This window comes from Camelus bactrianus, chromosome 6 (assembly GCF_048773025.1).
Source record: "Camelus bactrianus isolate YW-2024 breed Bactrian camel chromosome 6, ASM4877302v1, whole genome shotgun sequence".
Classification (NCBI taxonomy): Eukaryota; Metazoa; Chordata; class Mammalia; order Artiodactyla; family Camelidae; genus Camelus; species Camelus bactrianus.
In genome coordinates this window covers 10962330-10988972 of record NC_133544.1, presented here as the reverse complement: position 1 = coordinate 10988972, position 26643 = coordinate 10962330, and the positions used below count along the sequence as shown (strand labels likewise).

The 26643-nt window shown below is 46.0% G+C and overlaps 1 protein-coding gene across 1 annotated transcript in view; it reads left to right on the top strand.

Moving 5' to 3' along the window:
* Positions 1 to 24102, top strand: part of SLC24A4 (solute carrier family 24 member 4) — a 158050-nt gene extending 133948 nt beyond the window's left edge. Inside the window, exons 13-17 of the mRNA XM_010968709.3 lie at positions 7683 to 7849; positions 12143 to 12257; positions 15821 to 15933; positions 16313 to 16378; positions 17489 to 24102. Of these exons, the coding sequence (XP_010967011.1) occupies positions 7683 to 7849; positions 12143 to 12257; positions 15821 to 15933; positions 16313 to 16378; positions 17489 to 17641 (614 nt within the window). The 3' untranslated portion in view covers positions 17642 to 24102. The remainder of the gene's footprint in view (positions 1 to 7682; positions 7850 to 12142; positions 12258 to 15820; positions 15934 to 16312; positions 16379 to 17488) is intronic.
* Positions 24103 to 26643: the final 2541 nt, after the last annotated feature.

The window sequence follows — 26643 nt, the reverse complement described above, 5'->3', positions numbered from 1 at the left end:
GTTTCCTGGAGCTGGTGCAGCTGGGGCTCAGGACCTAGGGGAGCCAGGAGACAGATGACTAGGCAGGCTCTTCCCCATCCCTATCCCCGACTTATCCCTGCCCCTCAGACCTGCTTCCTCTGCCCCTCCCATCCTCACTTCACAATTCCAGCCACACACACTGAAATCCGTCCCAGACTCCCATGCCCAGAAAACAACCAGTAAGGCCTGGGACTGTCTCCAGGCTGCCCACACCTCCTTCCCTCAGTCAGGTGCAGTTGGGTTCTCTAATGTCTCTCTTCCAGTAACCTCTCCTGGTGATGTGTTCTGTTCTCTTGGTCGAAGTTCAGGAAATATCTAATTTCATCTGCATAACGTATAGAAATCCTCTCCCCGGAAAAGGCTTTCAAAACTGGGACTCTCACGTCCGTTGTGTGTGGAGGTTTATTTTATTAGTTTTTATTTCAGATGGTTTTTTTTTTTCTGATCTTGTCCCTACGTTCTGAGTGGCCCTTCTGGCCTCCCATTCATCTTGTATGTACTGAGCTCTGACATGGGCACAGGCGTAGAAGAATCCAGCAGGTCCCTGCCTGCGGGCGGCTTGCCCTCTGGCTTCAAAACTCATACAAGTGACTGTACCTTCCAAGCCAGTATCAGGAGCTGTAATGTGACAGACGCACACAGTGTCTGAAACTGGGGTGCTGGTAACAGCCCCAGTGGTAATGGTGAGACTTGCCACTTACCAAGGCTTTTCTCTGGGCTGTTCGTTGGCATATATCATGCTCCTAAGCCTCCAATACACTATCACCCCCATTTTAAGGTAAGGAAACGAGGCTGGAGAGATGCTTGCCTTATGACCCACAGCCCATGAGTTACCTACTTGGCTTAGAACCCAAATCAGATGCTGGAGGTTTGTCTGCTGCCTATATTGTCCTTGGCCTGGAATTATTACACTTCAACATATAGAGCAAGTAGGGAACGAAACAGTGAAGTGTTGAATTATACAGCGCAAGCTGTTAGAAAATAGGACAATGTGTCACCTGCTAATGGTCACCTCCTGCACCAGACTAGTGTAGAAGGCACCAGGGACCATTACCAGCTATGTTTGCACCCTGTCCTGGAAAGGCGGAGATGGTGGATTCAGGCAGTGAGGCTGTAGGCCAGCTTGGTAGAGTTTTAATAATTCATAAATATTCTTAAAATTCGAAGCAGTTACAGAAGAGAGATATCCCCATGGACTCTGTTAAAGGCTTTCTGGAAGTCAGAACAGTGGGGAAGCTGAAGACAGGCATGGGGTTGGTGGGAACACAACATGAGTACTGTGGAAGTTTTCCACAGTTTGATCCACAGCAATAAATATTTTACACATGCATGCACACACAAATATCTATGAAAAGAATATAAGTCTCATGGAATAATATCTAACTCTTACTATGTATCATAGCTATAACACTTATTTTTTTCTTCTTAAGGAAATGCTAGTTGCCACCCAGTTAGTTGATTTCACAGTTCACTAATGGGTCTCATCCAGCAGTTGAAAAACACAGCCGCAGAGTGGGTCCGACGGAGCACTGTTTCTTAGGACACAGCGGTGGGCCGTGAGGCTTGCCAGCTGGATGGGACCACATCAGGGCAGATGTCCAAACCAGATGCCAAAACCATACCACGCAAAAAGACAAACACTGAATGCTATTTGGTATCTGTGAAAATAAGAAATTACCTTTATGCTCTGGCATTTGTGCAGAGGTGCTCCTGGGTATGTCAAAGTGTCCAGAGTTACAATTCCCCAAAGTGAGTTCTCCCCCTGTATACAGAGTTTTAGGTCAGTTCTGGAGATGCCCTGAGCCTTCCCTGGCAGCCTAGGTGAGTTGGAATGTGGGCTGAAGTTTTGGGCAGGAAACCTCTCTGCTGGCTGTGCTGGGATTAAAAGGCACACAGCAAGGTGTGTGTAGAGGAAGATCTGGGAAGACAGATGTTTTCCTAGATACAGCATCTTGGATGAATACATGAATGCATTTGCTGATTTTGAGCTAACCATTTTCTCCTGACTCGTTATTATAAGCAAGATGGAGTTTTTTTTCCTTAGAAAATATGTTTTTAATGATTTAGGAAGATTCAAGCACAGATGCACAGAACTAAAACAGTTACTGCCAGCCTACCTTGCAATTTCTTTTTTTAATTGAGATACAATTTGTATACTGTAAACCTTACACTTATAAAGTATACAATTCAGGGTTTTAGTATGTTCACAAAGTTGTGCAACCATCACCACTATATAATTCCAGAAAATTTTCATGCCACCAAAAAGAAACCTCTGACTCCTGGGCAATCACACCCTATTCCCCACCTCCCTCCATCCCCTGGCAACCACTAATCTATTTTCTGTCTCTTGATTTGTCTCTTCTAGACATCTCATACAAATGCAATCATATAATATGTGACCTTTGGCTTTTTTCATTTTGTGCAACATTTTCTAGGTTCATCCATGTTGTAGCCTGTATCAACACTGCATCCTTTTTTATGAATGAAAAATATTCCATTGTATTTATATATTCAATTTTGTTTATCCGTCCGTAACTTGATGGATATTTGGGTTGCTTCCACTTTGGGGCATTAGGAATAATGCTGTTATGAACATCTGAGTACAGGTTTCTGTGGGGTATGTTGGGGAATTGCCAGAGAGTTTTCCAGGAGGCTGTACCGTTGTCCATCTCCACCAGCAGTGTACGAGGGTGCCCGTTCTCCCACATCGACACCAGTACTTGTTATTATTTATCTTCGTATTATAGTTATACTTGTGGGTGTGAAGTAGTTTTGATTTGCGTTTTCCTAATACAATCCTGAAGGTGCTGAGCATCTTTTCACATGCTCATTGGCCATTTGTATGTCTTCTTTGGAGAACTGTCTATTCAAATCCTTTGCCCATTTTTAAAATTGAGATTTTTTTTAATTGTTGAGTTACGATTTATTTATATATTCTGAACACTAGACCTTTCTATGATTTGCAGGTATTTTCTTCTGTGGGTTGTCTCTAACTTCCTGAATAGTGTCCTGTGGGGCACAAAACTTTTAAATTTTGAAGTCCAATTTGTTTTTTTTTCTTTTGTTACCTGTGTTTTGAGTGTCATCTAAGAAACCATTGCCTAATCCAAGGTCATAAAGAGTTATGCCCAAGTTTTCTTGTAAAAGTTTTTTAATTTTAGCTCTTATTTTTAGATCTTCAATCCATTTTGAGTTCACTTTTGTATATGGTATGAGGTAGGGGTCCAATTTTATTCTTTTGCCTGTGTGTATGTAATTGTCCTAGCACTGTTTGCTAAAAAAAGATTATTATTTACCTATTGAATTGTTTCAGCACTCTTGTTAAATATCAGTTTACCTTACCTGTATGGTTTATTTCTGGACTCTAAATTTTGTTCCATTGATGTGCATATCCTTATCCCAGTAGGATACTCTCTTGATTACTGTAGCTTTGTAGTAAGTTTTAAAACTGGGGCATGTAAGTCCTCCAGCTTCATTATTTTTTCAAGGTTGGTTTGGCTGTTCTGGGCCCCTTGCATTTCAGTATGGATATTAGAATTAGCTCATCAATTTCTGCAAAAAAAAAAAAAAAAAGTAAGCTAGGATTTCAATAGGAATTGCATTGAATCTGTAGATCAGTATGGGGAGTATTTCCATCTTAATAATATTAAGCCTTACAATCCATGTACAGGATGTCTTTCCACTTATTTAGGTTGTCTTTAATTTCTTTCAATGATGCTTGGTAGTTTTCAGCACACTCATCTTGTACTTCTGTTATATTTATTCCTGAGTTTTTTTTTCTTTTGATCCTATTGTAAATGGAAATTGTTTTCTTAATTTCATGTTTCTGATGTTCATTGTTGAATTCAGCAGACATCCTCGTCTTGTTGAAAGTTTTCAGCCTTTCCCCATTAAGTATGACGTTAGCTGTGGGTTTTTTATAGATGCCCTTTATTGAGTTAAGGAAATTCTTTTCTATTCCTAGTTTGTTAACGATTTTATCTTAAAAGGTGTTGGATTTTGTCAAATGCCTTTCTTGCCTCAATTGAGATGATTGTGCCATTTTGTCCTTTATTCTATTCATGTGGTGTATTGCATTGATTGAATTTCATATGTCAAACCAACCTTAAATTCCTGGGATAAATCTCACTTGATCATGGTGTATAATCCTTTTTTCTATGTTGCTGGATTCAGTTTGCCAGAATTTTGTTAAGGATTCTTGGATCTATATTCATAAGGGATGCTGGTCTGTAGGTTTGTTTATTCTTGGTGTCTGGCTTTGTATCAGAGTAACACTGGCTTCACAGAGCAAATGGGAAGTGTTCCTTCCTCTTTTATCTTTTGGAAGAGTTTGTAAAGGCCTCATGCCAATTCTTCTTTAAACATTTGGTAGAAATACCCATGAAACCATCTGGTCCTGGCTTTACTTTAAAGGAAGTTTTCTGATTATTATTTCACTCGCTTATTGTAAGTCTCTTCAGATTTTCTATTTCTTTTTGAGTCAGATTTGGTAGTTTCCATCTTTGTAGGATTTTACCTGTTTCACCTGGGCCATCTGATTTGTTGTCACACGGCTGTTCATAGTATTCCTTAATAATTTGTTTTATTTCTATAAGGTCCCTCATGGTGCCCCTCTTTCATTCCTGATTTCAGTAATTATAGAGTTTTCTCTTTTTTACCCCCTTGATCAGTCTAACTAAAGGTTTGTCAATTTTGTTGATCTTTTAAAGAACCAGCTTTTGGTTTAATTGATTCCTTTTTTCTGTTTCACTTATTTCTACTTCTCTCTTGGTTATTTCCTTACTTCTGCTTTTTTTGGAACTTAATTGGCTTTTCTCTTTTTGTTTCTTAAAGTGGAAAGATAGGTCATTGATTAAGATCTTGTCTCCTTTTTAATGTAGACATTTACAGCTATTCATTTCTCTCTAAGTACTGTTTCCCTGCATTCTATAAGTTTGGGTGTGTTATGTTTTCATTTTCATTCTTCTCGAAGTATTGTCTAACTTCCCTTGTGATTACTTCTTTGACTCACTGGTCGCGTAGGAGTGTGTTGTCTAATATCCACGTATTTGCCAGTCTTCCACGTTTCCTTCTGTTATTGATTCCACTTTCTTTCCCTTGTGGAACGGTTGTAGAATATACTTTGCATGTTTAAATCCTTTTAAATTTATTGATGTTTGTTTCATGACCTAACATTTGATCTATCCTGGAGAATGCTCCATGTGAACTTGAGAAGATGTTTTCTTCTTGAATACACATTCAAATATTTTTCGTCAGATTTGGGAAGTTTTTGAGCATGAGTTCTTCAAGTATTCTTCCTGTTCCCTTTTTTTCCTCTCCTTTCTTTCTGGTACATTATTTTGGCATGTTGGATGGTGTGTCACAGGTCTCTCAGGCACAGTTCATTTTTCTTTATTCTTTTCTCTTTCTGTTTCAAAGACTAGATAAACTCAGTTTATCTATCTTCAAGATCATTGATTTCTTTCTTTTTCCTTCTCAGATTTGCTATTGAGCCCCTCTAGTGAAATTTTCATTTTAGTTATTGCATTTCTCAACTCCAGAATTTCTTTTTTTTTGTCAGCTCTTTTTATAATTTTTGCTTCTTTATTGATATTTATTGATGTTCTCTGATGAGAAATCATTCTCACACTTCCCATTAGTTTTTGAGACAGTTAAAAAACTTCTTTGGGTATATTTTAAAATAACTGATTTAAAAATAGTCTTTGTCTAGTAAGTCCAGTGTCTGGAATTCCTCAGAGATAGTTTCTATTATCTGCTTTTTTTCCTGTGTTTGAGCCATGTTTTCTTGTTTCTTTCATGCCTTGTAGTTTTTTTATTGTTAAAACTGGGCATTTAAAATAATATAACATGAAATAATAAGAAGTCAGATTCTTTCCTCTTCCCAGGGCTATTTGTTCTTGCTTTATTGTTGTTGTTTATTTGTTTGGTGACTTTTATAACTAATTTTTAAAAATCTATGTTCTTTATTGTGTGGCCACTGAAATATCTGCTAGGTTACCCTAAGGTCATCTAATGATTGCACAGAGATTATCTTAGATGCTTGGATCAAAACAAGTTTCCCAGTCTTTGCTGATGGGTTCTGTGTGTGTTTGGGGGCACGCCTTTAACACCCCAGCAGGCAGTTTACAACTCCACCCTAGCCTTTACTTCTTGCTTTCTCACTGCATCAGAGTTAGCAGAAGTGGAAGTTTAGGATGTTATCAAGTCTTTCCTGAACATGCAAATAACCCTGGGCACAGCCCTGTGCATGGACTTTGAGATTCCCAGAAATATGTAGGAGCTTTTCCAAGCCCTCTATGGACATCTCATTCCCAGCTTTTCCTTGTAAGTTTTTTCATTAACCTATTATTTGTCCAATTGTTATCCATCACCTTGAACAGCACAGTTTTCAACAATTGCCTCTTATTGTTTTCAACAAATGCCCTCAAGGAAAAGGCTATTCACGCTGGGTGAGCTCTGATTCAGGTAAAACAAAGACAGCCTTGAAAGTGGTGTCTCCCAGGAAACCAGCAGACAGGTCAGATAATGCCATTTCTCTGGAAATGGGCTTGGAAGGAGCTCCAATGCTGTCCTGCACCCTCCAGTGGATGCCAGACTACTTGATTTTCAAGGCTATTCCAAAGCTGGTGAAAGAGAATGAAAATAGGGCAAATTAAAACTCTGCAAATCTCATTCTTACTGACACCCAGCCAATTTTCTTAAATAAACACTCCCTGGATTGCTACAAGTCTTTGGTTAATTTCCAGATTTCTGAAAAAAGTTGATTCTGACCATTTTTGCTAGTGTTCTCATCGCTTTTATGGAGGAGAGAATTTTTAGAAGTCCTTCCTCCACCATTTCATTGGCATCACCAACAAGCCTGTGTGGAGCTTATGTGTACTCAAAATACCCAGTGGCTTATTAAGGACACCATACTTGCATTCGTGGCTTTTGAGGCCACTTTTCCTCAGTTGAATTGTTTGTGGATTCCCTTGGTAGGGGCCAGTGAGGTCATACCTGCCAGCAGGACACCCCATTTTAGTCTTGCAACTGCCACAGGCTGAGGATATGTCCTTGGAGCAAAAGAACTGAGATTTCCAGGGTTCCTACTGTGCCAGGCTCTGTGCGCTGGGTGTTTTATGTACATTGTATCATTTCATTTTTGCAACAACCAAGAAAGAGATAATATGCCCATTTAACAGGTGAAAAAACTACTAAGGTGCAAAATGCTAAGCAGTGTGCCTGCTACACATAGAAAAATATCCCCTATGTAGATTGTTGTGTTGTTGTTACTGTATATGTTGTTATACAAGCTGTTACTGTCGGAGGAAGAAGTGGAGTGGATAGGATTGCTCAGGGTCATTTGAACTCGAGCCCAGGTTTATCTTAATTCCAAAGCCCATCCATATTCCACAACCCCATTCCAGCTGCCCTGGGCAAGTTCGTTCCCATTCTGGGTCCCACTTTCTTTATCCTGCTAAATGAAGGATTTGGACTGACTGAAGTTATTTGGTCAACAAACAACTGAGTTGTTTTGCTGAGATGGCATCATGAAGATGTGTGATTCTGTGAAGTCAGCTGCTCTGAGTCACATTGGTAACATTCTCTTGTTTGGCTTGAAACAATAACCCCATGTGTGTTTCTCTCCCTGTCCCTTCTGGCTCCGCTCCACCCCACTGCAGAGGCAAGAGGGGACAAGGCCAAGTGGGTGTTCACCTGGCCGCTCATCTTCCTCCTGCGCATCACCATCCCCAACTGCAGCAAGCCCCGCTGGGAGAAGTTCTTCCTGCTCACCTTCGTCATGGCCACATTGTGGATCGCTGTCTTCTCCTACCTGATGGTGTGGCTGGTGAGTGATGGCATCGGGGTGGACTGGCCTCTCCCACCTGCCAGAGGCACTGCTGTGCCACCTTCAGCAAGTCACCTACCTTAACAGGCCTTGGCTTATTTCTCAGTAGAAAGGAATTTCAGCAGAGGCGTGTGGTGCTGTGCTGTGCACCAAGGATACCCAGATGGACACAGCCTGGTGCTTGCCTTCAAGGCAGGTGTGGGCAGGGAGATGAACCTTTACACGGGCAGCCTGAGACATGCCTCCCTGGTTTGATGGGAAGAGGAATATGGCAGGGGTGGCATGGACTCTCTGTAAAGAGCTCTGGAGGGCTAATCACTAGGCCCTCTGCCTCTCTAGCATCCTCGGGGGAATGTGATAGAGACTGGAGTCCATGGGAAACAAACCCAAGGCAGCCCTAACCATGCTCACTGCCAAGACCTGCTCCTCTACCCTCTCTACATCCAGGCGTATATATAAACTTTATGTAAACTCTTCTAGTCCTCATAACAACCCAATGGGATAAGCATTTTTATTATGCCCATTTTACAGATGGGGAAACTGAGGCATAGAGATTGAGTCATTTGCCCAATTAGTTATACAATTAGCAGCTATTGCACAATTAATTACACAATTTGTGAGTTCTAGAGTTGGGGTTAGAACCCAGGTATTGGTCTTCAGAGTTCATGACCTCAACCACTCTCCTGAAAGGCCTCTCAGTTTGTCACTGGAATTTTCAGGTGCCATTTGGACTAAAGTTGGTCAGGCAGAGAGGCTGTGGCATAGCTCCTCTGGCCGCAGGTGACTGCTTCCTGTCCAAACCTTTCATTCGCTGGGCGGGGCCAAGCAGGAGCCCCCTCACCCTCGCTCTGTGCACCATCCTGGGATCCCTCCCCTCCCCCTACACCGTGGGGAAGCCAGGAACAAGGCGAGAAGGGCCTACAGGACAGCTGCATTTCTCCTGTCAGCCACGTGCACCTTCGTGTAGTCATTTCATTCTCTCCCTACACCCAGTGCCTCCTGACACCTAACACACAGGGCGAGGGCGTCTTGGTTTCAGAGGCACAAGGGGCACCTTTCCCTTAACCCCAAAGGAGCAGTTTAATGGGGAAAGAAGAGCTATGGGGTCACATGGAAATGGATATGAATCCCAGTTCTCCCCTTGTGAGCTGTGACACCTGGGCAGGAGACCCAGCTTCCATGAGCCACAGTCTCCCCCTCCACGAAATGGACATGTTCGTCACCATCTGACAGGTTACTGGGAGAACAAAAAAGTCTCTGTCTGGGCATTAGGTCTGAGCTTACAGTGTGGCAAATTGATCATCGCTGCAAGTGTCAGCCATTTTCACCATGAGATGCAGCTAACACTGCTTCCACATTTGTTCAGATAGACATTTCAGTCCCCATAGATGCTGGCGTGTGTGTGTGTGTTGGGGTCGGGGAGGAGCTGGGAATAGCTACTACCCAAACCACCCCAGAAAAGGATGGCAACCAGAAATAATGAAAACTGTGCCTCAAAATGAACTGAATTTGCAAATTTTAAGTTTTTCTGAGTAGGGTTAAAGGCCGGCCCATCTTCACATTTGATAAAAAGATCCAACGATTTCTCTTCCTAACGTGCATTCACAAAACAACATTGCAAGTGGAAAGAGTGTTTCATGGCATTTGAGTGGGTGTGAGAATAGAGAAGATCAAATTAATGAACGTGTGAAATTTTTTCTTCTCTAATTGCTGAAAACAACAGTATTATGAAGTCAGTTCTACTAATTAGCAGTGAGGTGGGATGTTTAATAACACTCCCACCCCACCATCTTGACTTACATTCCCCACCCCAGCTTCTTAAAGCAGAGTCGTGGCACTGGGTTGGCCAGGGTCCCAGGAACCACATTGCTGGGGCCCTCTTACCTGTGGTTTTGGCCACAGTTTGGGGTGATTAAATGGCCTCCACAGTAGAAAGTGGTAAAGACAAAAGTGCCACATTAGCCTGATTTCTGCTGAAAATGTGCTTGCCCGCGCATCACATGCTCACCTTCCTAATGCCCTGCTGGGGGCGCCAGGGAGCAGTGAGGTCACACCTGCCCACACCTGAACCCCACAGCACTGCACATCTCTCACCCTCAAGGCTTTGGGGAAAACGATTCTTGAATGTCAGGGACCTCCAAAGGGGTCATCCTGCCCAGCACCTTTTCACACCTGGGGAGACCGAGGGCCAAAAAGGACGCCTGGCTTCCCCAAGGTCGTGTACATGGCCAGCCCCCTAGCTCTGGACTCAGCTCTGCTTCCGTCTCTGAAGCCTAGGCATCAGGAGGGCTCAGAGGGCCCCGGGCTGGAGTCCAAGGCAACACGCAGGTAGCATCTCTGGTCCTGAATGCTTAGTGTGTGCCTCCCTTCTGTCCTTCCATCCTCCAGCTTCTTAGCCATGTAGTTCAATGATTTTTTTTTTTAATGGAGGCATTCCCAATAGAGTCAAGATAACCCAGGTTCCTGTACTTAGGACAGCGGGTATCACTCATTAAACACGTCAGCCATAGCTGAGCTGTGCTCGTGGAACCTCCTTCACAGACAACGTGGGTTAAGCACTGACCAGTCAGCTGTGCGCTTTGGGCATCCTCAGTGTCTCTCTTCTCGCACAGCTCAGAGCAGACCTGTCAGCGTGCACTCTTCCCCACGCCTGGTGACACTGAGCTGAGCACTGTCGTTTGGGATGGATCATCTTCAAACCCCTCTGCAAAGCTCTGTCCTGGAAGGGATATCGTTTTAGTCCACGAGCGCAGGCTACATTCCAGGGCTAAGGTTTGCCCTTAGAAAGCACACTTCATCCAGGGCTAAGCCCCGTGAGTCTAATCACCCTCATTTTCTCTGCCCTCATTGACTGGAAGACGAGTACTTGAAAGAGAAGGGAAACATACATCAGTGAACGTCTTGCATATGCTGGGCACTGTCACCTCACATTGTCTCAGTTAATCCTCATTTAAAAGCTCATTTTACAGATGAGGGAACTGAAGCTCAGAGAAGCAAATCAGCTTGTCCTGAGCCATCCAACCATTGGCTGGGATTAGAGCCATCAGCAAGATGTGAACAACCCTAAGAGGTGCCACTGTTCCCAGTTTCTCAATGGGGAGGCGAGCCAGAGCTAATGGGTGTTTTAAATGGGTTTGTTCAAATGCTTCTGGGGATTTCCACCTGGCTGTCCGCTCAGGGCCCTGGCCATCTCCCAACTCTCAGGCATTTCTTAGAGGAGTATGTGATCATGCGTCAAGATCCTTAAAAGCCTGTGTATCCTTCACCCAACAGTTCTATTTCTTGGAACTTATCCTAAGGAGGTAGTAAGATGAGAACTCAAAGATGTTCGTACACGTGATTGCGAGGCTGGGGCATGCTTTAGAGTCGGAAGGACTTGGCCTGGAGTCTCACCAGCTTCTTGCCCACCACGATTGTAACTGAAGCTCTCTGACCCTGGTTTCCCTGGGCATAATAATAGTGCCTCCCTCACTAGTGAGTGGTGAATAACAGAATGCATGAGATTACGAAAGTAAAACACTTGCAGGGTACCCGCTACACAGAAAGTGCTCAATAAATGTTACTCATATGCAATAGTATTGTAAAAGCAAAAAAAAGAAACCACCTCAGTATCCACCAGTGACAGATTGGCAGAAACTTTACAGCCGTACAGTGGAATCCATGCATCAGTTTAAAATAATGTTGCAGATGAATATTTGAGGTGGAAGGATATTCACAATGTATTATTACATGAAATAAATAGTTGCAAAATACCAGAATCTGATTTTATTTTTTTCTAATACACACCCCAGGAAGAAGGTCAAGGATATATTCTAAAGCAAAGTTTTCAGATGTGGTTCCCAGACCAGCAGCCATAGGGTCCCAACCACCTGGGAACTTGTTCAGAATGCAGATTCTTGGGCTTCACCCCAGGCCTCCTAAGTCAGCAACTCTGGGGGGTGGGCCTGGCAGTCCTATTTTAACCAGCCCACCAGAGGATTTCCTACATGTTCAAATTTGAGAATCATTGTCTGATGGAAAGTGTTCATTGTGGTTGTCTGAGGGTCTTGAGAAATGGTAGGTGATTTTTACTATCATTTTCCTTTATTTTTTAAACTTTTAAAAAACAGTAAACACATATGATTCATGTAATCTGGAAAAAAGAACATTCAAAAGATGTTTTTTAAAATAAAACTGCATTCCAGATGTTTCTTTTGGTCATAGCAGTGCTACGTTTAAGTTGAAGACACTCAGTTGTAAGCCCAGCTTCCCGGAGTGCTCCTCTGTGAGTTCATGTCTCCCCCTCTTCTGCAGGTGACTATTATTGGATACACCCTGGGGATCCCTGATGTCATCATGGGCATTACTTTCCTTGCAGCAGGCACAAGCGTTCCAGACTGCATGGCCAGCTTGATCGTGGCGAGACAAGGTACGGATGGTGCCTCGGCCCCCGCAGCCCTCAGCATCACTGTACAGGCCCCTCCCCACCACCCGGTTACAGTTCCTGGCTCTCATGACTGGGAGTCCTTAAGTCCTGCTAAGGGGGAAACTGTGATGACTGGAAAGCACCAGGTATTAGATTCCATCTGTGGAGAGAATGCTACCAAGGTCAACTCCAGGCGTCTAGAAGCACTGGCTTGCGTGGAGTTGTATAAAGATGAGCTTGTTCTGACATCACCAATGTGAGATTGAACGGAACTGGAGCCCAGACTTTTTATAGTAAATGCAATAGTAATGGGAAATGTTCTGGTCCCAGGAAGGCGAAGTGGGGACATCTTATATCTCCAACTATTTCGCAATTCTTCCTCAAAGTTCTAGAGCTTATATAATGTTTTGGTTTGGTGGGAGTACTAAATGACATGGGGTAAGCAAGATGAAGAGTGCCTACTGTATGCTCTTTGATGGCAGACAAAGAGCTGTAAAGAGACAGTCTTTTATCTTAATGTCTTTTTTTTAAATGGAGGTACTGGGGATTGAACCCAGGACCTTGTGCATGCTAAGCACGTGCTGTGCCACTGAGCTATTTCCCTCCCCTCTGTAAAGAGCCAGTCTTCTTTTACTGCTCCTTTTCTGCTGGTGAGATAGTATCCAAGCCCAGACTTGGGCAGATGGAAGTTTGAAAGTATGGGGGCAGGGTGGGCAAATGATAGAGTGAAACCTCAGAGAAGACTGGAGAGGAGCGACGTGTCCAGAGAGAAAGATGGTTTGGAAAGAAGGAAAACGGTTTATTTCTCCAAGATCAAGGGTAGGGTGGATTCGTTGGTAGGTCAGTCCCAAGGAAACGTGAATTGAGGGGAGGGAGGGGTGGGAGTACATCTGCCGGCAGGCTGGAGCCTTGTGGAGAGCAGGGACAGTGGGGGACACCAGCTCAGGGGAGTGGGATTTAATCAAGTAACCTGTGAGGTGAGTGTTTTCATTTCCTAGGGCTGTCATAACAAAAGTACCCCAACCAGGTGACTTAAAACAGGAGAAATGGGTTATCTTACAGTTCCAGGGACTGCAAGTCCAAAATCAAAGTGTCAGCAATACCACACTCCCTCTGAAGGTTCTAGGGAAGAATCCTTGTTTTCCTCCAGCTTCTGGTGGTTGCCAGGAACCCTGTTGTCCTGTGGCTGCATCCCTCCAGCCTTCACTACGTCTTCACCTGGTGTTCTTTCCTCTGCCTGTGTCTGGGTTCAAACTTCCCGCTTCTTATAAAGACGCCAGTCACTGGAGTAGGGCCAACCCTGATTCAGTATGACCTCAGTTTAATTTGCATCCACAAAGACGCTACTTGTAAATAAGGTCATGTTCACAGGTATCGGGTGGACATGAGTTGGAGGGGTGGGCACTATTCACCCCGGTGCAGTCGGTAAAAGAAAGCCCCTGAAGACTGAGGGCCTGGCTGATGTTCATGAATTTGGCCAGGATTCCAGCATGAGTTTGGAGTCATACCAGCTCCAGTTACATACAGATGAGAGATGACAAGTACATCCAGAGCTGGGGTTGCCTGGGTGAACACAGTGGAAGGTAAAGGGGGCAAGAGAATGTACCATTTAAACAGCTGGCCTTGGAGTCCAGAATAGTAGATGAGAGATCATGATACTAGAAAGTTAAGGGCATGGAGGGGGGTCCCAGGAGGTCAGAGGGGCTCTGAGAGAGGACGTCATGTCTGAGTAGCTCCTGTGGAATGTGGGAACACAGAAACTGAGGGAGAATGAGGCAGGTGGGAGTGTGTGTGTCACAGGGTGATGCTGACGTGATTGACAGAGGATCCAGGAGACGGGGTTAAAGCAGAGACAGATTCTTTATGGTGGAGGATCCAGAACCCTCTGTTCAGAGTCCGTGGCACAAAGCAGGAGCTGGGCAGAGTGCTGTAACACAGAGGTCCTGCATCCTGGCCTCCCTAAAGGCTCGCAGCCCAAAATGTGGTCCAGGCTGGCAGCATCAGCTTGAAAGAAATGGAGACGTTCAGGCTCTGCCCCAACCCCCCTAAATCAAAGTGCTTTTTAGCAAGATCCCTAGTGAGCCCTGCACGTTTAAAGTTTAAGTGGCGCTGCCATAAGATTCCTTAGAGGGTCATGTCCGCACAGAGCAGGAAGTCACCAAACCTGAGAAGGACTCTCTCTCTTCTCCCAAACTCAGGCGTCTTAGTGCCTCCTGGCCCGTGCAGCTAGTGCCCGCCTCCTCACCAGGGGTGAGAGGCTGGTCCACAACAGTTGTTGCACATTCCTGTTTCACAAGATCCTGGGAGACTGGAAGGCAGGTTTCCTAGAGGCACCAACCCCAATAGGACTAAGCTGCCAGGATGTTGAAGGTGCTCAGATCAGTGCCTGTGCAGGCAGGGAGGGAGCTGTGAGGCCCCTGAGGGAGGCACCATGTCCTGGAGGTCAGTGGATGACAGAAACAGGGTGGAGGAGGTGGCCTGGCTGATACCAGGGGGCAGGTGGTCAAGCAGAGGTGAGGCAATCGTCTGGATGCTGGTCTGAGTCTCTGCAAGCCTGCCAGTGACCAAGGCGATTTTACGGTTACAGGCATGTGTGTTTTAGGCTTGTTCATTCCACGAATGTTGTATGTGTGCCAGATAATGACAGTTGTGTCGATTTAGGGCTAAGGGGCCAGGTTAGAAGAGCTTTCAGCCAGTATGAGTCTTATTTGTAAAAATTTGTTTTCTAACTTTGACTACCTCTCAAGTTATTAAGTTCCTCAGACTGCGGCTGGCATGAGAACGGTCAGTGAGACGGGAAGGGCCCCTCGCCTGTAAGATGCTTCTAGTCTGATTGAGAGGGAAGAGTTCACTCTTGGGAGACCACCTGGGCATAAGATCTGATGCTCTATCATCTGGGTCAAGGTCATGGTGCACTAAGGATGAGGTTCAAATAAGGAGAAGCACATAGTGGGTCCTCGGAGAACGCCGGCTGACACGCCGGCGGGAGGAATAGGGAAGGGCTGTGTGTTAGTTGCCTAGGGCTGCCCTAACTAAGTGCCACAGACCGGGAGACATGAAAACAAACTTACCGACCCACAGTAAGGTTAGAAGTCAGGGATCAACGTATCGGAAGAGTTGATTCTTTCTGTCTGTTCCAGGCCTCTCCTTGGCTTGTGGACAACTGTCTTCCTGATTAAATGGGCTTCTCCCTGTATGCAGGCCTGTGCCCGAATTTCCCCTCCCAATGAGAATACCAGTCACACTGGATTAGGATCCACCCTAAGGACCTCATTTTAATGTGATCATCTCTGTAAAGACCTTCTCTCTGGATAAGATCACGTTTTGAGGTATTGGGAGTTAAGACTCCAACATCTGAATCTTCGGGGTCACAGTTCAACCCATAGCCGGCCCCTGTAGGCTTCATGAAGGGAAGGAGAGTCTTAGACATCATAAAGAGCTTTTAGAGATACGGGCTCCATGAAGAAGGGAGTCCCTCTAAGGAGCAGCACTAGCAGAACATTTATGGGAATGAGCAGGGGGTTCCGGCCACCTGCTCTCAATGATGTGTCGATTGTCCCCTGCAGGCCTAGGTGACATGGCGGTCTCTAACACCATAGGAAGCAACGTGTTTGACATCCTAGTGGGACTCGGCATACCGTGGGGGCTGCAGACGATGCTTATTAATTATGGATCAACAGTAAGTTTCCCTCACCTCCTTAGTAATAAGCCAGATGATACCAGGCATGCGCGCTTTATGGGTCGTGATGGTGGTGTCGGCCCTGTTCCAGCCGAGAGCTGCAGGGCACCCTGGTGCCCACTTTGCATGAGAGCACCCAGAGCAGCCTGGGTGTGCCTGCAGGAGGCAGCCTGTGTTTGCCCACAGCTGGCACACCTGTCACCTCCTAGTCCATTTCCGCAGACAAGCAGAGACCTGAATCCATAGTTGCGTCCTCCCTGTAAGTGCCCACGTGTGGCTTCCTGATAACAGAAGGGATCAGCGCAGCGTGCTGGGCTCCCAGAACGGATGGGGCTCTGAGCAGCCCAGAGGTTCAGGGCACATGTGTTTGTCTTTCCAGGTGAAGATCAACAGCCGGGGTCTGGTCTACTCCGTGGTGTTGCTGCTGGGCTCCGTTGCTCTCACCGTGAGTTGTTACAATTCCAAACAGAAGCCTCCATGTATGTCGTTTCCTCTGATTCTGTACAGTCACTTATGTGTCCCTGAAGCCCCTCTCACTTCCCTTTGGCAGTGAGGGATAAAGCTGGAAAATTAAAAAGTATAAATTCACAGATACCCCAGACACCATGTGTGCCAAGAATGTCGGCACCCACCATTACAGTCGCTTTTCCCTGAGCAACTGATAAGTGCCCAGAGGAAGTGAATTACGTTTCCTCTCTTCTTGCTGCCCAGCCCACCTGAGCTGACATGGGAGCGTGATGGTCAGGCCTCAGGGCTGGCTCATGGAGATACTGAGGTCTCCTTGCCCCATGTGCCCAAAATTGTGCTGAACGCTCTACCTCTGCTGACTTTATTCCATCCTTACAACCCCCTGAGGGTACCATTCCATTTTGCAGAAGTCAAGGCTCAGGGGTTAAGTAACTTGTCCAGGGTCACAGGTGCAGAAAATGACAAAGCTGGGATTTGAACCCTTGTCGGTCTGTCTCTAAGGACCCATGGCCTTGCTCTGATGGGGCTACTGTGATCTAACTCTTGGGAAGCCCCGATTCAGGGATAAGAAAGAAGGTAGTAAAAGGACACGTGGGCAAGTCTGGAAAGAACACAGACAGAAGATGAGCTCCAGCCCTGTCTCCTAAACACCCATGTACACAAATAGAAAGAGGTGGTCCAGGCTGAAGTTCCCCAGACCGTGGGCCAGCAAGAACAGTGGAAGTTTGCTGAAGATGGCTGAGGATGCCAAGCTCTGGAGCAAAGGGAGGGCCCAGTGAAAGTCCCTGATTGTTACTAAAGAAGGCCCAGGAGGGCACATGCTTTCCGAAGAAGGCATGTGCCTGCCCAAGGAGGGCCGGTTCCCTGCTGGCAGCTGCTGTGTGTGCCTGGGGTCAGCACCCTCTCGTCAGACACGTCTAAATCCTGCAGGGCTTATTCTGATCAAGATTATATTCAGCAGCACCCCTCTGCTCTTGTCCTCATTTTGGAGAAAGTTCTGGGTTCCTAGTTTGTGTGTAGTTTTCCAGTGAAAGTGCCTTCTGTAGTTCTCTGCCCGAAGCCCAGTCCTTGCTCTCTCTCCTTCCAGGTCCTCGGCATCCATCTGAACAAATGGAAGCTGGACCGGAAGCTGGGGGTCTACGTGCTGGTTCTCTACGCCATCTTCTTGTGCTTCTCCATAATGATAGAGTTTAACGTCTTCACCTTTGTCAACTTGCCGATGTGCCGAGAAGATGATTAAAGCGGAGCCACTGCCCCGCCGGGAGCTGTTCTGGATACTCTGGCATCTTCCTTCCCCTCCCTCCCCCACCACAAATCTCTCCTGCCACCGTCTGTTCTTTCATCCACAGGAAGGAAGAGCCAATGTGGTCTTTGTCTGGCCACAGGCCAGGTTGCCAGGCGTCATCCTCCTCCTCGGAGTTCTGCGCCTCCAAAAGCAAGATTCGGGGGTTGCTATTTGAGCAGCTTCGCAGACCTCTGAGCTGCCAGCCATAGGGATGTAGCATGTGTCTCCTCTCCCGGACGCTTGGGTCAGAAGGACTTCTGTGCTCAGGTTGTCTTTCTGTCGCACGGCAGCCTCGGAAATGAGGTGGTTGGTGAACACAAGGTCTCCTGGGGCAAGTGCAAGATAAGTACGCTGTTCTCAGGGGGCCCCTCTGGGCCAGAGGGTGTGAGGTCCTTGGGCAGCATGTGCTACTGAGAGCCTCTGAATCCCCTGGAAGCACTCAAAGTTTGGAGGAAGCAAGGCTCAACCTGTTGGGAGTTTGGGGCTGTAATGGCAAACTCTCCACCCCTTCTTCTGCAAAAATTGGAAGAATAGACATGGTTGATCACAGCTGAAGAGAGAGAACGAGTGAATATTCTTACCACGTTTATTGATGCATTCAGAGAATGAACAATGAAACAGTAAAAATAAAATGTCACTCATAGATCATCATACTTGAAAAATATCATTCCATACAAAGGACCTGGACGGGGACCAAAAAGGTAATGCTTCTGAAAAACGAATCCCACGTGTATCACGTTGCATTGACACTAAGACGTTTGGTTTGGAATATAGAAAAGTGTGAAAGACTAACGGGTGCTAACAAAGAGACACGGTGGAGCTCGTAGTTCCCAGCCGTTCATTCCAGACCTCCTGTGGGAGGCGGCGCATCGTCAGTTTGGGTTTGTCATTTCTTTGTTACTGCTCTACTCTCAAAGCCACCCCCTTCAAAGACCCAATTGTTTCTATGCCCAACCAATTTCATAGCCTGCTTAACTGGAATGAGTGTGCCAGAAACCATGGTTTAATGACAAGAAGAGAGATTTCCTGAAAAAACACCAGTTGCTCTCTGGTTAGCTGGAGGTATCTGAAAACCGTAACTTGGAATTTTTTAGACCTAAGTTTCTTGAACCTTATAGTTTGCTACACATGAAAGACCAGGGATGGGAGGCTGATTCAAAAACAGATAGAAGAATATGAAACAATTTTCAGCTGCTTCTTAGCTCTCAAATATATATTAAAAAGATTTATGAACACAAACCATTTGTGGTTTCTAAACAGAAAGCACAATTAATTTTATATAGAGGTGTTTTTTTATTTTTTTAATGTTTCTATTGGAAAAGTCTATCAGATTTGATGCACTTTTAATATTGGGATATTTTGCACAGAAGACTGTATGGGAACGCCCCATGATGGTGTGAGGAAAGGCGGTATTTCAGCAATTCACCAATAATCGGTCACAGGTGATGAGTGTAAATTCAATCCTAGATCTTTCCTGAGACACAAAGGTTGTGACCGTAGTGGAATTTGTGGCTGTGCTCTTTAGGGCCTCCTGAATTTCAGAAGGAGGTTGTGTTCAAGCTCGTGTCCCTTGAATTCCTTTCGCGTGAGCCTAAGACGTGACAACTCCCGTCACCAGGCTTCTATTTTGCATCCTCATCAGTGTTAGTAGCCACACCAGGTCAAGGCTTCTCTTCTTTGTTTCTCTCCCCAGATACTCAGTGGTCTTCAAGTTGAGGACAAAAAGCGATTTTCCTAAGAAATTAGCTACGTGGGAGGCCAGGGAGCCTGTAGGTTCATCTGTATAAACTTTTAGATGCAGAGGGTTTCGGAACCCTCGGGACTGCTCTGTGCCCTCATAGAATAGCAGCCTGGTCTTCTCCATCTTACAGACTCATCCAGGCTTCAGAGTGTGTCTGTGATGTAAATAGGGCTTATTTTCCCCATTTAACAGGAAATGTAGTCTTGGAGAGGTCAGGTGACTCTAGGTCAATGGCTAGTAAGTAACAGAACAGGGGCCCAGCCCCAGATCGTCACCCCTCCAGGCTCAGCCAGTCTGGCGTGTAGCCATCCTTGGTGGGGTGGGTGTGGGCATGTCCTGGTCATTAGGGTCAGTCCTCATTGTTTGAGTCAAAACTTCATCAAATATTTGACATCTGGGTGCTCCAGCTCACATCCTGATATTTATCCCTATCCTATGTCCCTGTTTTTTTTTTTCTGATAAAGACCAAAAAATATTTTTAGGTACAACAAGGCACAGGCCACTTGCCCCTGATGATGTCCCTGCTGGTGTTCAGCTTTTTGTGCTCTTGGGCAGCTTTCAGAGGACACATCCTAATGACCTGCCTCTTCCTCAGCAGAACCCACCTGAGATTATAAAGTATGTTGCAGTTGCAGTTTGAGACCAAAAAAATTATGTTTTTAGTATGTCGAGCAGTCCTGGCTAATTCTCATATGACTTTAATGTGCCAATGTAACTTCCTTAAAGGATCTATGCATATATTGTATTTAGGAAAATATATATACACTGTAGGTGAAAAATTCTTTTTTAACTAAATATTTTTCCATCTCAAGTTTAAAGAATTGCTTGTTGAATTAGGCCTTCATTTTAAAATAATGCTTTCATCACTGCGCAGGATTACTTCCTCTATTCCCAAACTAATGAGCACGGGGTAATTACTCTGCTCCCAAAATAGGCGATTAAAAAAATTAACTTAGCTCTTTGAATTGGGGGACAGAAAAGAAAAGTGAGCCACTGCACTCAGATAGAAAATGTCTACAGAAGCAGGAGCAGCTAGTTGTCTTAATTTCTGGCTTGGTATTTGCCTTCGCCAGCCCAAGCATAGTCAGGGTGGAAGACGTGCAGTGTCTTAAGAACCTGGTCCTGGAGGAAGGTTCTGGATCAGCAGCAGTGAGAGACTAAGGTTAAGGGCAGGTCAGAGCTGTCCCACTCCCATCCGTCCTGTATCCCCTGGGCTGCTGGTCTCTGTGTTCATCTCCGGGTGCCCAGACCTCGTGAATCTTCCCCTGTTCATTACCTACTCCGTACCCCGCTGCCCCACCTGTGAGGCCTCTTTTTTGCTTCTCCCTGTCAATCCTCTGCCTCTTCAGACCCAAGCAGCTGAAAAGGCATGAGCCTCCAGAGCTGGCTTAAACCAGATGAGTGTGCCCATCCCTCTAGGGCAGTCCTGCAGATCCCTCCTGGGCTGCCCAGGGTCCAGGTCCCAAGGAAAGAAACCACCCTCTCTTTCCTTTTGACGAGGATTTGCCCACCTCACAGCATCAGCAGAAGCCCAGCCTTCAGGGAACAGCAGATCCGCAAACAGGCTGGGAACCTGGGAAGGGTGTGGGTGGCCTCCTTGTGCTGACATCCTTCTTTCCTCCCAATGTTTCCCCTCCCTGAGTCCTAGGGCCCCTCCCTCTCCTTAAGGTTGGGGTGGAGAGAGGCCAGATGCACTGGGAGAGAATCTGTTTCTTTCCTTCTTACCCAGGTGTGAAGTGGGCTAGCAGGGTCAAGGTCTGAAACAGGGCAGAGAGCAGCAGAGACCCTTCAGCTCGGGCTGTGCTGCTCAGTGAGCTGGTGGCCTCCTGTCAGTCGTGACACTGAGTGGACCCCTAGGGCTGTGGGTGGTCTCTTCGCTCTCACTCCCACCTTTCCTTCCCTCGTGGGCTGTGCTCCTCCCACGTGGGAAAAGATGATTGTGCAGTGAATGTGACAGGCTCTCAGCAAACGCTTGCTGCTTGAATAAACAAAGAACTTGCCTGTTAGGGTGAAAACCTCCAGGAGATTGTTCCCAAGTGCCGTGATTTAAATATTCCCTGGTCCCTCACATGCCCTCTGAATGTCACTTCTGTGAGTCTTCCTCCCCTTGGGGCAGGTAGCAGATGCGTCCAGGGCACCTGGGATGGGCCACATCTTGGCAGCTTTGTTGCCATGTCGCGCTCATAGCAACTTCCAGAAATTTTTGAAAATGCTCTCTGGGCAACTCTTGGGTGGCAGGAAGTCTGTCATCCCCCATTCATCCCAGACCCAATGTGCTGCCCCAGCCTCTATCCTCTCGAGCATCTGGGTGCCTGACCAGCAGTGAGCCCTTACCCTCTGCAGCTGGTTTCGTGAGCCTTTGAAGTGTAAAGACGCTCTCTGGGCCTTCTCAAAGCACATAGAAGGGGCCCCTCCAGCACTGAGTAAATCCCCCTACTGTGCCAGGCATGTGGGTGGTGGAACAAGAGGGTCTTTGCACGGGCCCATCCCACAAGGCAGAGGACACGGGTGGGACGCAGACTTTGTCATCTGGCTTGTGCCAGGCCCCTTTGCCTTGCCACAGAGATCTGTTCCCCAAAGGGCACAGTCTGTAAGGGTACAGATTTTTAAGTGGCATTTAGGTTGTTTCATTTGCTTCTTAATAGGGAAAACTGAATTGGGACACTAGAATGTGCTTAACTGCAGGCCTAGTAGCCAACGTGACAGTATCCAAAGTCATGCGCTGCCCGGCCCCAAGAAAACAGTGCTTGCATGGAGTCGGGAGAAGAGGCGCTTCACTCCCATCCTGCCCCCCAGGAGGAGCTATTTTTTTCCATCACAACAGGGAACCAGCTGGGAGGTATTAGAGCATTGATTATTTTATGGGGATTTTTTTAAAAATTCTAACTTTTTAATGACAAATGGCTCCCTGGTTCCATTCGTTTCTGCTAAATCCTCACAAGCTGCTGGGGGCCAGAGGCCGGGCTTAGCATCATCTTTTACCTGCATGTTTCTAAGGCTTTCTGTTGCCTCTTGTGGTGTCAGGGTCCAGTCGCCAAGGCCATGTATGCTCCACACCCTTTGTAGCAGGAGCCGAGAACATCCCCGCTTCCAGTCTGGGAAATGTCTGCTTCCCAAACACCCGGATACAGAACCGGGGCCATGGGAGGCAGCTCTGACAGTAAGAGATGCCGTCACTGTACCTCTGTGAAAGGCAGGCGCCTGCTTGTGTGGTTTTTCCATCTGTACGTTTACGGGTCTGGGATGGGCTGCATCTTAGTTAAAAGCCCTATGAGAAATAACAGCATAATCCACACCTAACCTACTCCCACTGTTGCCAGAATTCAAACAGTTGCTTTTTATGCAACACGTTGGTTGGGACTTTTCCATGGTGGATGCCAGCAAAGCCATTAATCCTGGAGAAAGTATGTACCTTCCCCTCCCCACCACTGGAAAACAAGTTGTTTTTTTTTTTTAGCTATGGAGAGAAAGTATGTGCAGCATTCGGTTTCTAGCCACACGGTTTGGTATGATCAGCCTTTGTGCGTAAAGGAGAGCCCCAGACAGCAGAGCTCAGCCTGCTCCCACTCCAGAGTTTCCAAGACAGGAATTCCCAAGTGTCCAGACAGACTCACAGTCTCCTTGCCATAGAAGAAGCGAGGCCTTTCCTTCCACTGAAAATGACTGGGATATGAGCCAGGCAGGTCTGTTTTTCCAAACCCGATGTTCTGGTGGGTTTTTTCTGGCCACTGGGGCATCCCTGACCTCAACTCCAGAGTTACCCATCTGAGCTGTAGAACTCTTCCTGGCACTTCTTCCATGTGGCTTGGACCAAGGATATTTGGGGTCCAGAAGACAGAGCTGTTGCTGAGCTCTGTGGCTGGTTCTTGGGGATCCTCCTCCGGGGGCTGCTGGTCTAGGAGGCTAGGGTTCAAGTTCAGAGCACACTCTCCCTGGTAGGTGTCTTCTGTATGTGTCTTCCACCCAGAAGCTGCCAGCCCTGAGCAGTTGCTGGTGTCTGAATACAAAGAGAGCCTTGACGACCTAGAGAGGAAGAGAGCTGCCAGCCAGGCGGGGCCAGGCCCCTGGGCCAACACGGGGGCTGCCAAGCAAAGGGCTGAGTGAGGGGAGGCCTGGCGCAGCCCAGGTGCCCGAGAGGCAGACTGAGCACTGTTTCCCTGGGGCCATGGCATCTTCCTGGGGCCCAGCCTTGACTTAACAAATATCAAGGAGGTAGAACCAGAGGGCTCTCATGCCTAGAACGAACCGCCTCAGAAACCACCCAAACCAAACACTTCTGGGGCTGTTACACATCACTTGAGTCTCCGTAAGACAGTTCTGGCAGGCTGGGCTGAACACTGCCATCTTTGTTCATTTTCTCTAACGGGCGAAGCAGGAGCAATGAGCTGAAAAGTTGTAAATAATAAATATATTTATCTGGCTATTTATTTTTTCAATAACTGTGACCTCCTGCACTGTGAATGCTCTGTGATATGAGATTCTTAGTTTAAAAAAACTGTCATTAAATTTGAATGAATTGACATTACTGGTTACTAAACAGTGGCATGAGTTTATTTTTATTGTGAAGAAAAATCTAGAGTAAATATGAACTAAATCTTTATAAGAAATCTAGCAGTCAGTATTGTAATGCAATATATGAAAATCTGTACACTGTCAATAAAATAAATGAACACAAGTTGTCTTTCCCTATAGAGAGCTTCCATTCATGTTTTAATAGACACACACGTATTTGTATTTTTTGAAAGAATTCTTTACACTGGAATAACAGCCATTTATTGAAACCATTTCTATTTGCATATTGAGAAAAAATAAACTTCGAAAAAGATGAGGGTTGGAGCTTTTTAATTATAATGATTGGTAATGAATAAAATAAAGCAGAAAGCGCATAACTTACCTGGGCTAGCATGAATGACCCCAGAATGACCCAGCCTTCTCCTACCTCATCAGTAAGGCCAGCTTTATAGACAGGGGACCCAAACAGTCTGTCACACTGGGCCTCACACTCAGAAGGGCCCCAGGCTTAGTTGTCACCATCTTGAAATCCTTAATGATCTTTTGAAAAGAGACCCCACATTTTCATTTTTTTAAATTGAAGTTGCTGTACAGTATTATATAAATTACAGGTGTACAATATAGTAATCCACAATTTTTGTTTTTGAGGGGGAAGTAATTCAGTTTATTTATTTATTCTTAATGGAAGTGCTGTGGATTGAACCCAGGACCTCATGCATGCTAAGCTCACACTCTGCCACTGAGCTCTACCCTCCCTTTACTGTGATTCACAATTTTTAAAGGTTATACTCCATTTATAGTTATTCTAAAATATTGGCTGTCTTCCCCAGGTTGTACAATATATCCTTGTAGCCCACATTTTCATTTTTGTCCTGGGCCCTGTAAATTATGTCTCTTGTCCTGCTCATCAAGAGGAAGGTTATGTTCTTGTGTCATGAAAAATTGAGATGAGGTGGAGAGGTTCTGGTTAATTCCTTCATCCTACAAAAGTTTCCTGAGTCCCAGATGCCTCGGGCGCCACCATAAACTTCAATATGCACATGAATCACCTGGGCGTCCTGTTAAAGAGCAGATTCTGATTAAGCAGGAATGGGATGGGGCCAAAGAGACTACATTTCTAGCAAGTTCCCAGGTGATGCAGTGCTGCTGGTCCACTTTGGGTGGATGCTGAGAAGATGGATCCATCCTACTCAGGGTGTGATCTGGGCACCTGTGCGGGCTCACAGACGGTTCTCCATCTGCCACGAGACGAGTATAGAAACAGAGAATATAAACATGTATGGCAATGTGATGAGTCATTTTATGTCTGAACTTGTTTTCTTCATTGCATTTTCTAGTAACTTTTTATTGTACTGATGAAAGCATCTGTCCTCAATGAATCTAAAATTTTTAAATATTAAAAAAAAAAATCTTTCCCCCAGGTTCTTCTTTAGATAAGAAGTACTTTAGATGAGAGTTAGGAACCTCTTTTGTTTTAACTTTTTTATGTCTAAAACTCAATCTACGAGGTAGGAAGGACTTTGACTTCGTAATTCCAATCCAGTTAGTTTTGTGGGTCCTGCAGCGGTATGCTCTTGGTTCCTAGCATCTTATTGTCCCTCAATCAATCTGGTGCTGCATGGCTTACAAAGTTGGTGGAACACAGGACAGAAACAGAAAAAGTCCCCATTTCACAGATGGGGAAAATGATGTTCAGAGAGTATACACGCTGTGCGCTGTGCGGAGGGTCTCTTGGCTACAGCCCATGGGAGGCAGCCTTAACAGCCACGCCTCCTTCCATTGCCTGAGGCTGCTCGGACCAGAGGAAGGAGCAGGTGGCTGACTGAACCTGTCACCCACTAGGAGCTCCTCTCCTGGTTAATTTCACATCTCAGTCTCTATCAGCTTGTTTTCAATGTTTTCTAAAACTGGCTCTAGGCAATTCCAAGTTCACCACAGTCCTGGTGCAGGAGGTCTGATGGGCCACTGGTATGAGAAGCAGACTTTCTCCTGGGCTTCTGTCACCTGCCTTTGCTAGCTGGTGTCCCCCAGGCAGAGCCCAGGGGAGGAGGAGATTCTGACCTCTCTCCATCCCCACCAGTGAGCTCTCTTCTGAGGCTCAGCCTGCACTCTGTGCCTCTGAGTTCTCCCATCCCGTCTGCCCTGACTGTCTTCACACCATGACACCCCCAGGGCTCTCATTGGCCTCAGTCATTCTACAGGCTTTAATACTGTGGATTCTGTCCTCCCTGGTAAACAAACTCACTCCTCTACTTCTCCACTTCTTTATTTCTTCATATCTTCTCCTGGCTTTTCCTACACCTGCTCCTTGAATGAAAGCATTTACCTACATTCCATCTTGGAGCCTTTCTTCTACCCAGTGGTTCTCAATCTTAACTGCCCACTGGAGTCATCTTGGGAGCTTTAAAACACACAGCCACCTGGGCCCCACCCTAGAGGTGATCATACTGGCCTCGGCCTCAGGGTTTAAAAGTTCCCAGATGATTCTAATGTGCATTCAAAGTTTCACTGATCCAGCTCAGCCCTCCCAGACAGAGCAATGATTAACACCACCACTGCTGTCCCCCAAGATGCACATTGCCAGCCACAAGGTTCTCAGTCTCCCCAGAGCCTCTTCTCACTTCTCACCTCCTGTTGGACTTTTCCGCCTCCTGAGTGCCTCAAAGTCAGTATGATCAAAAATAATCCAATTTTTTAAAGTGGG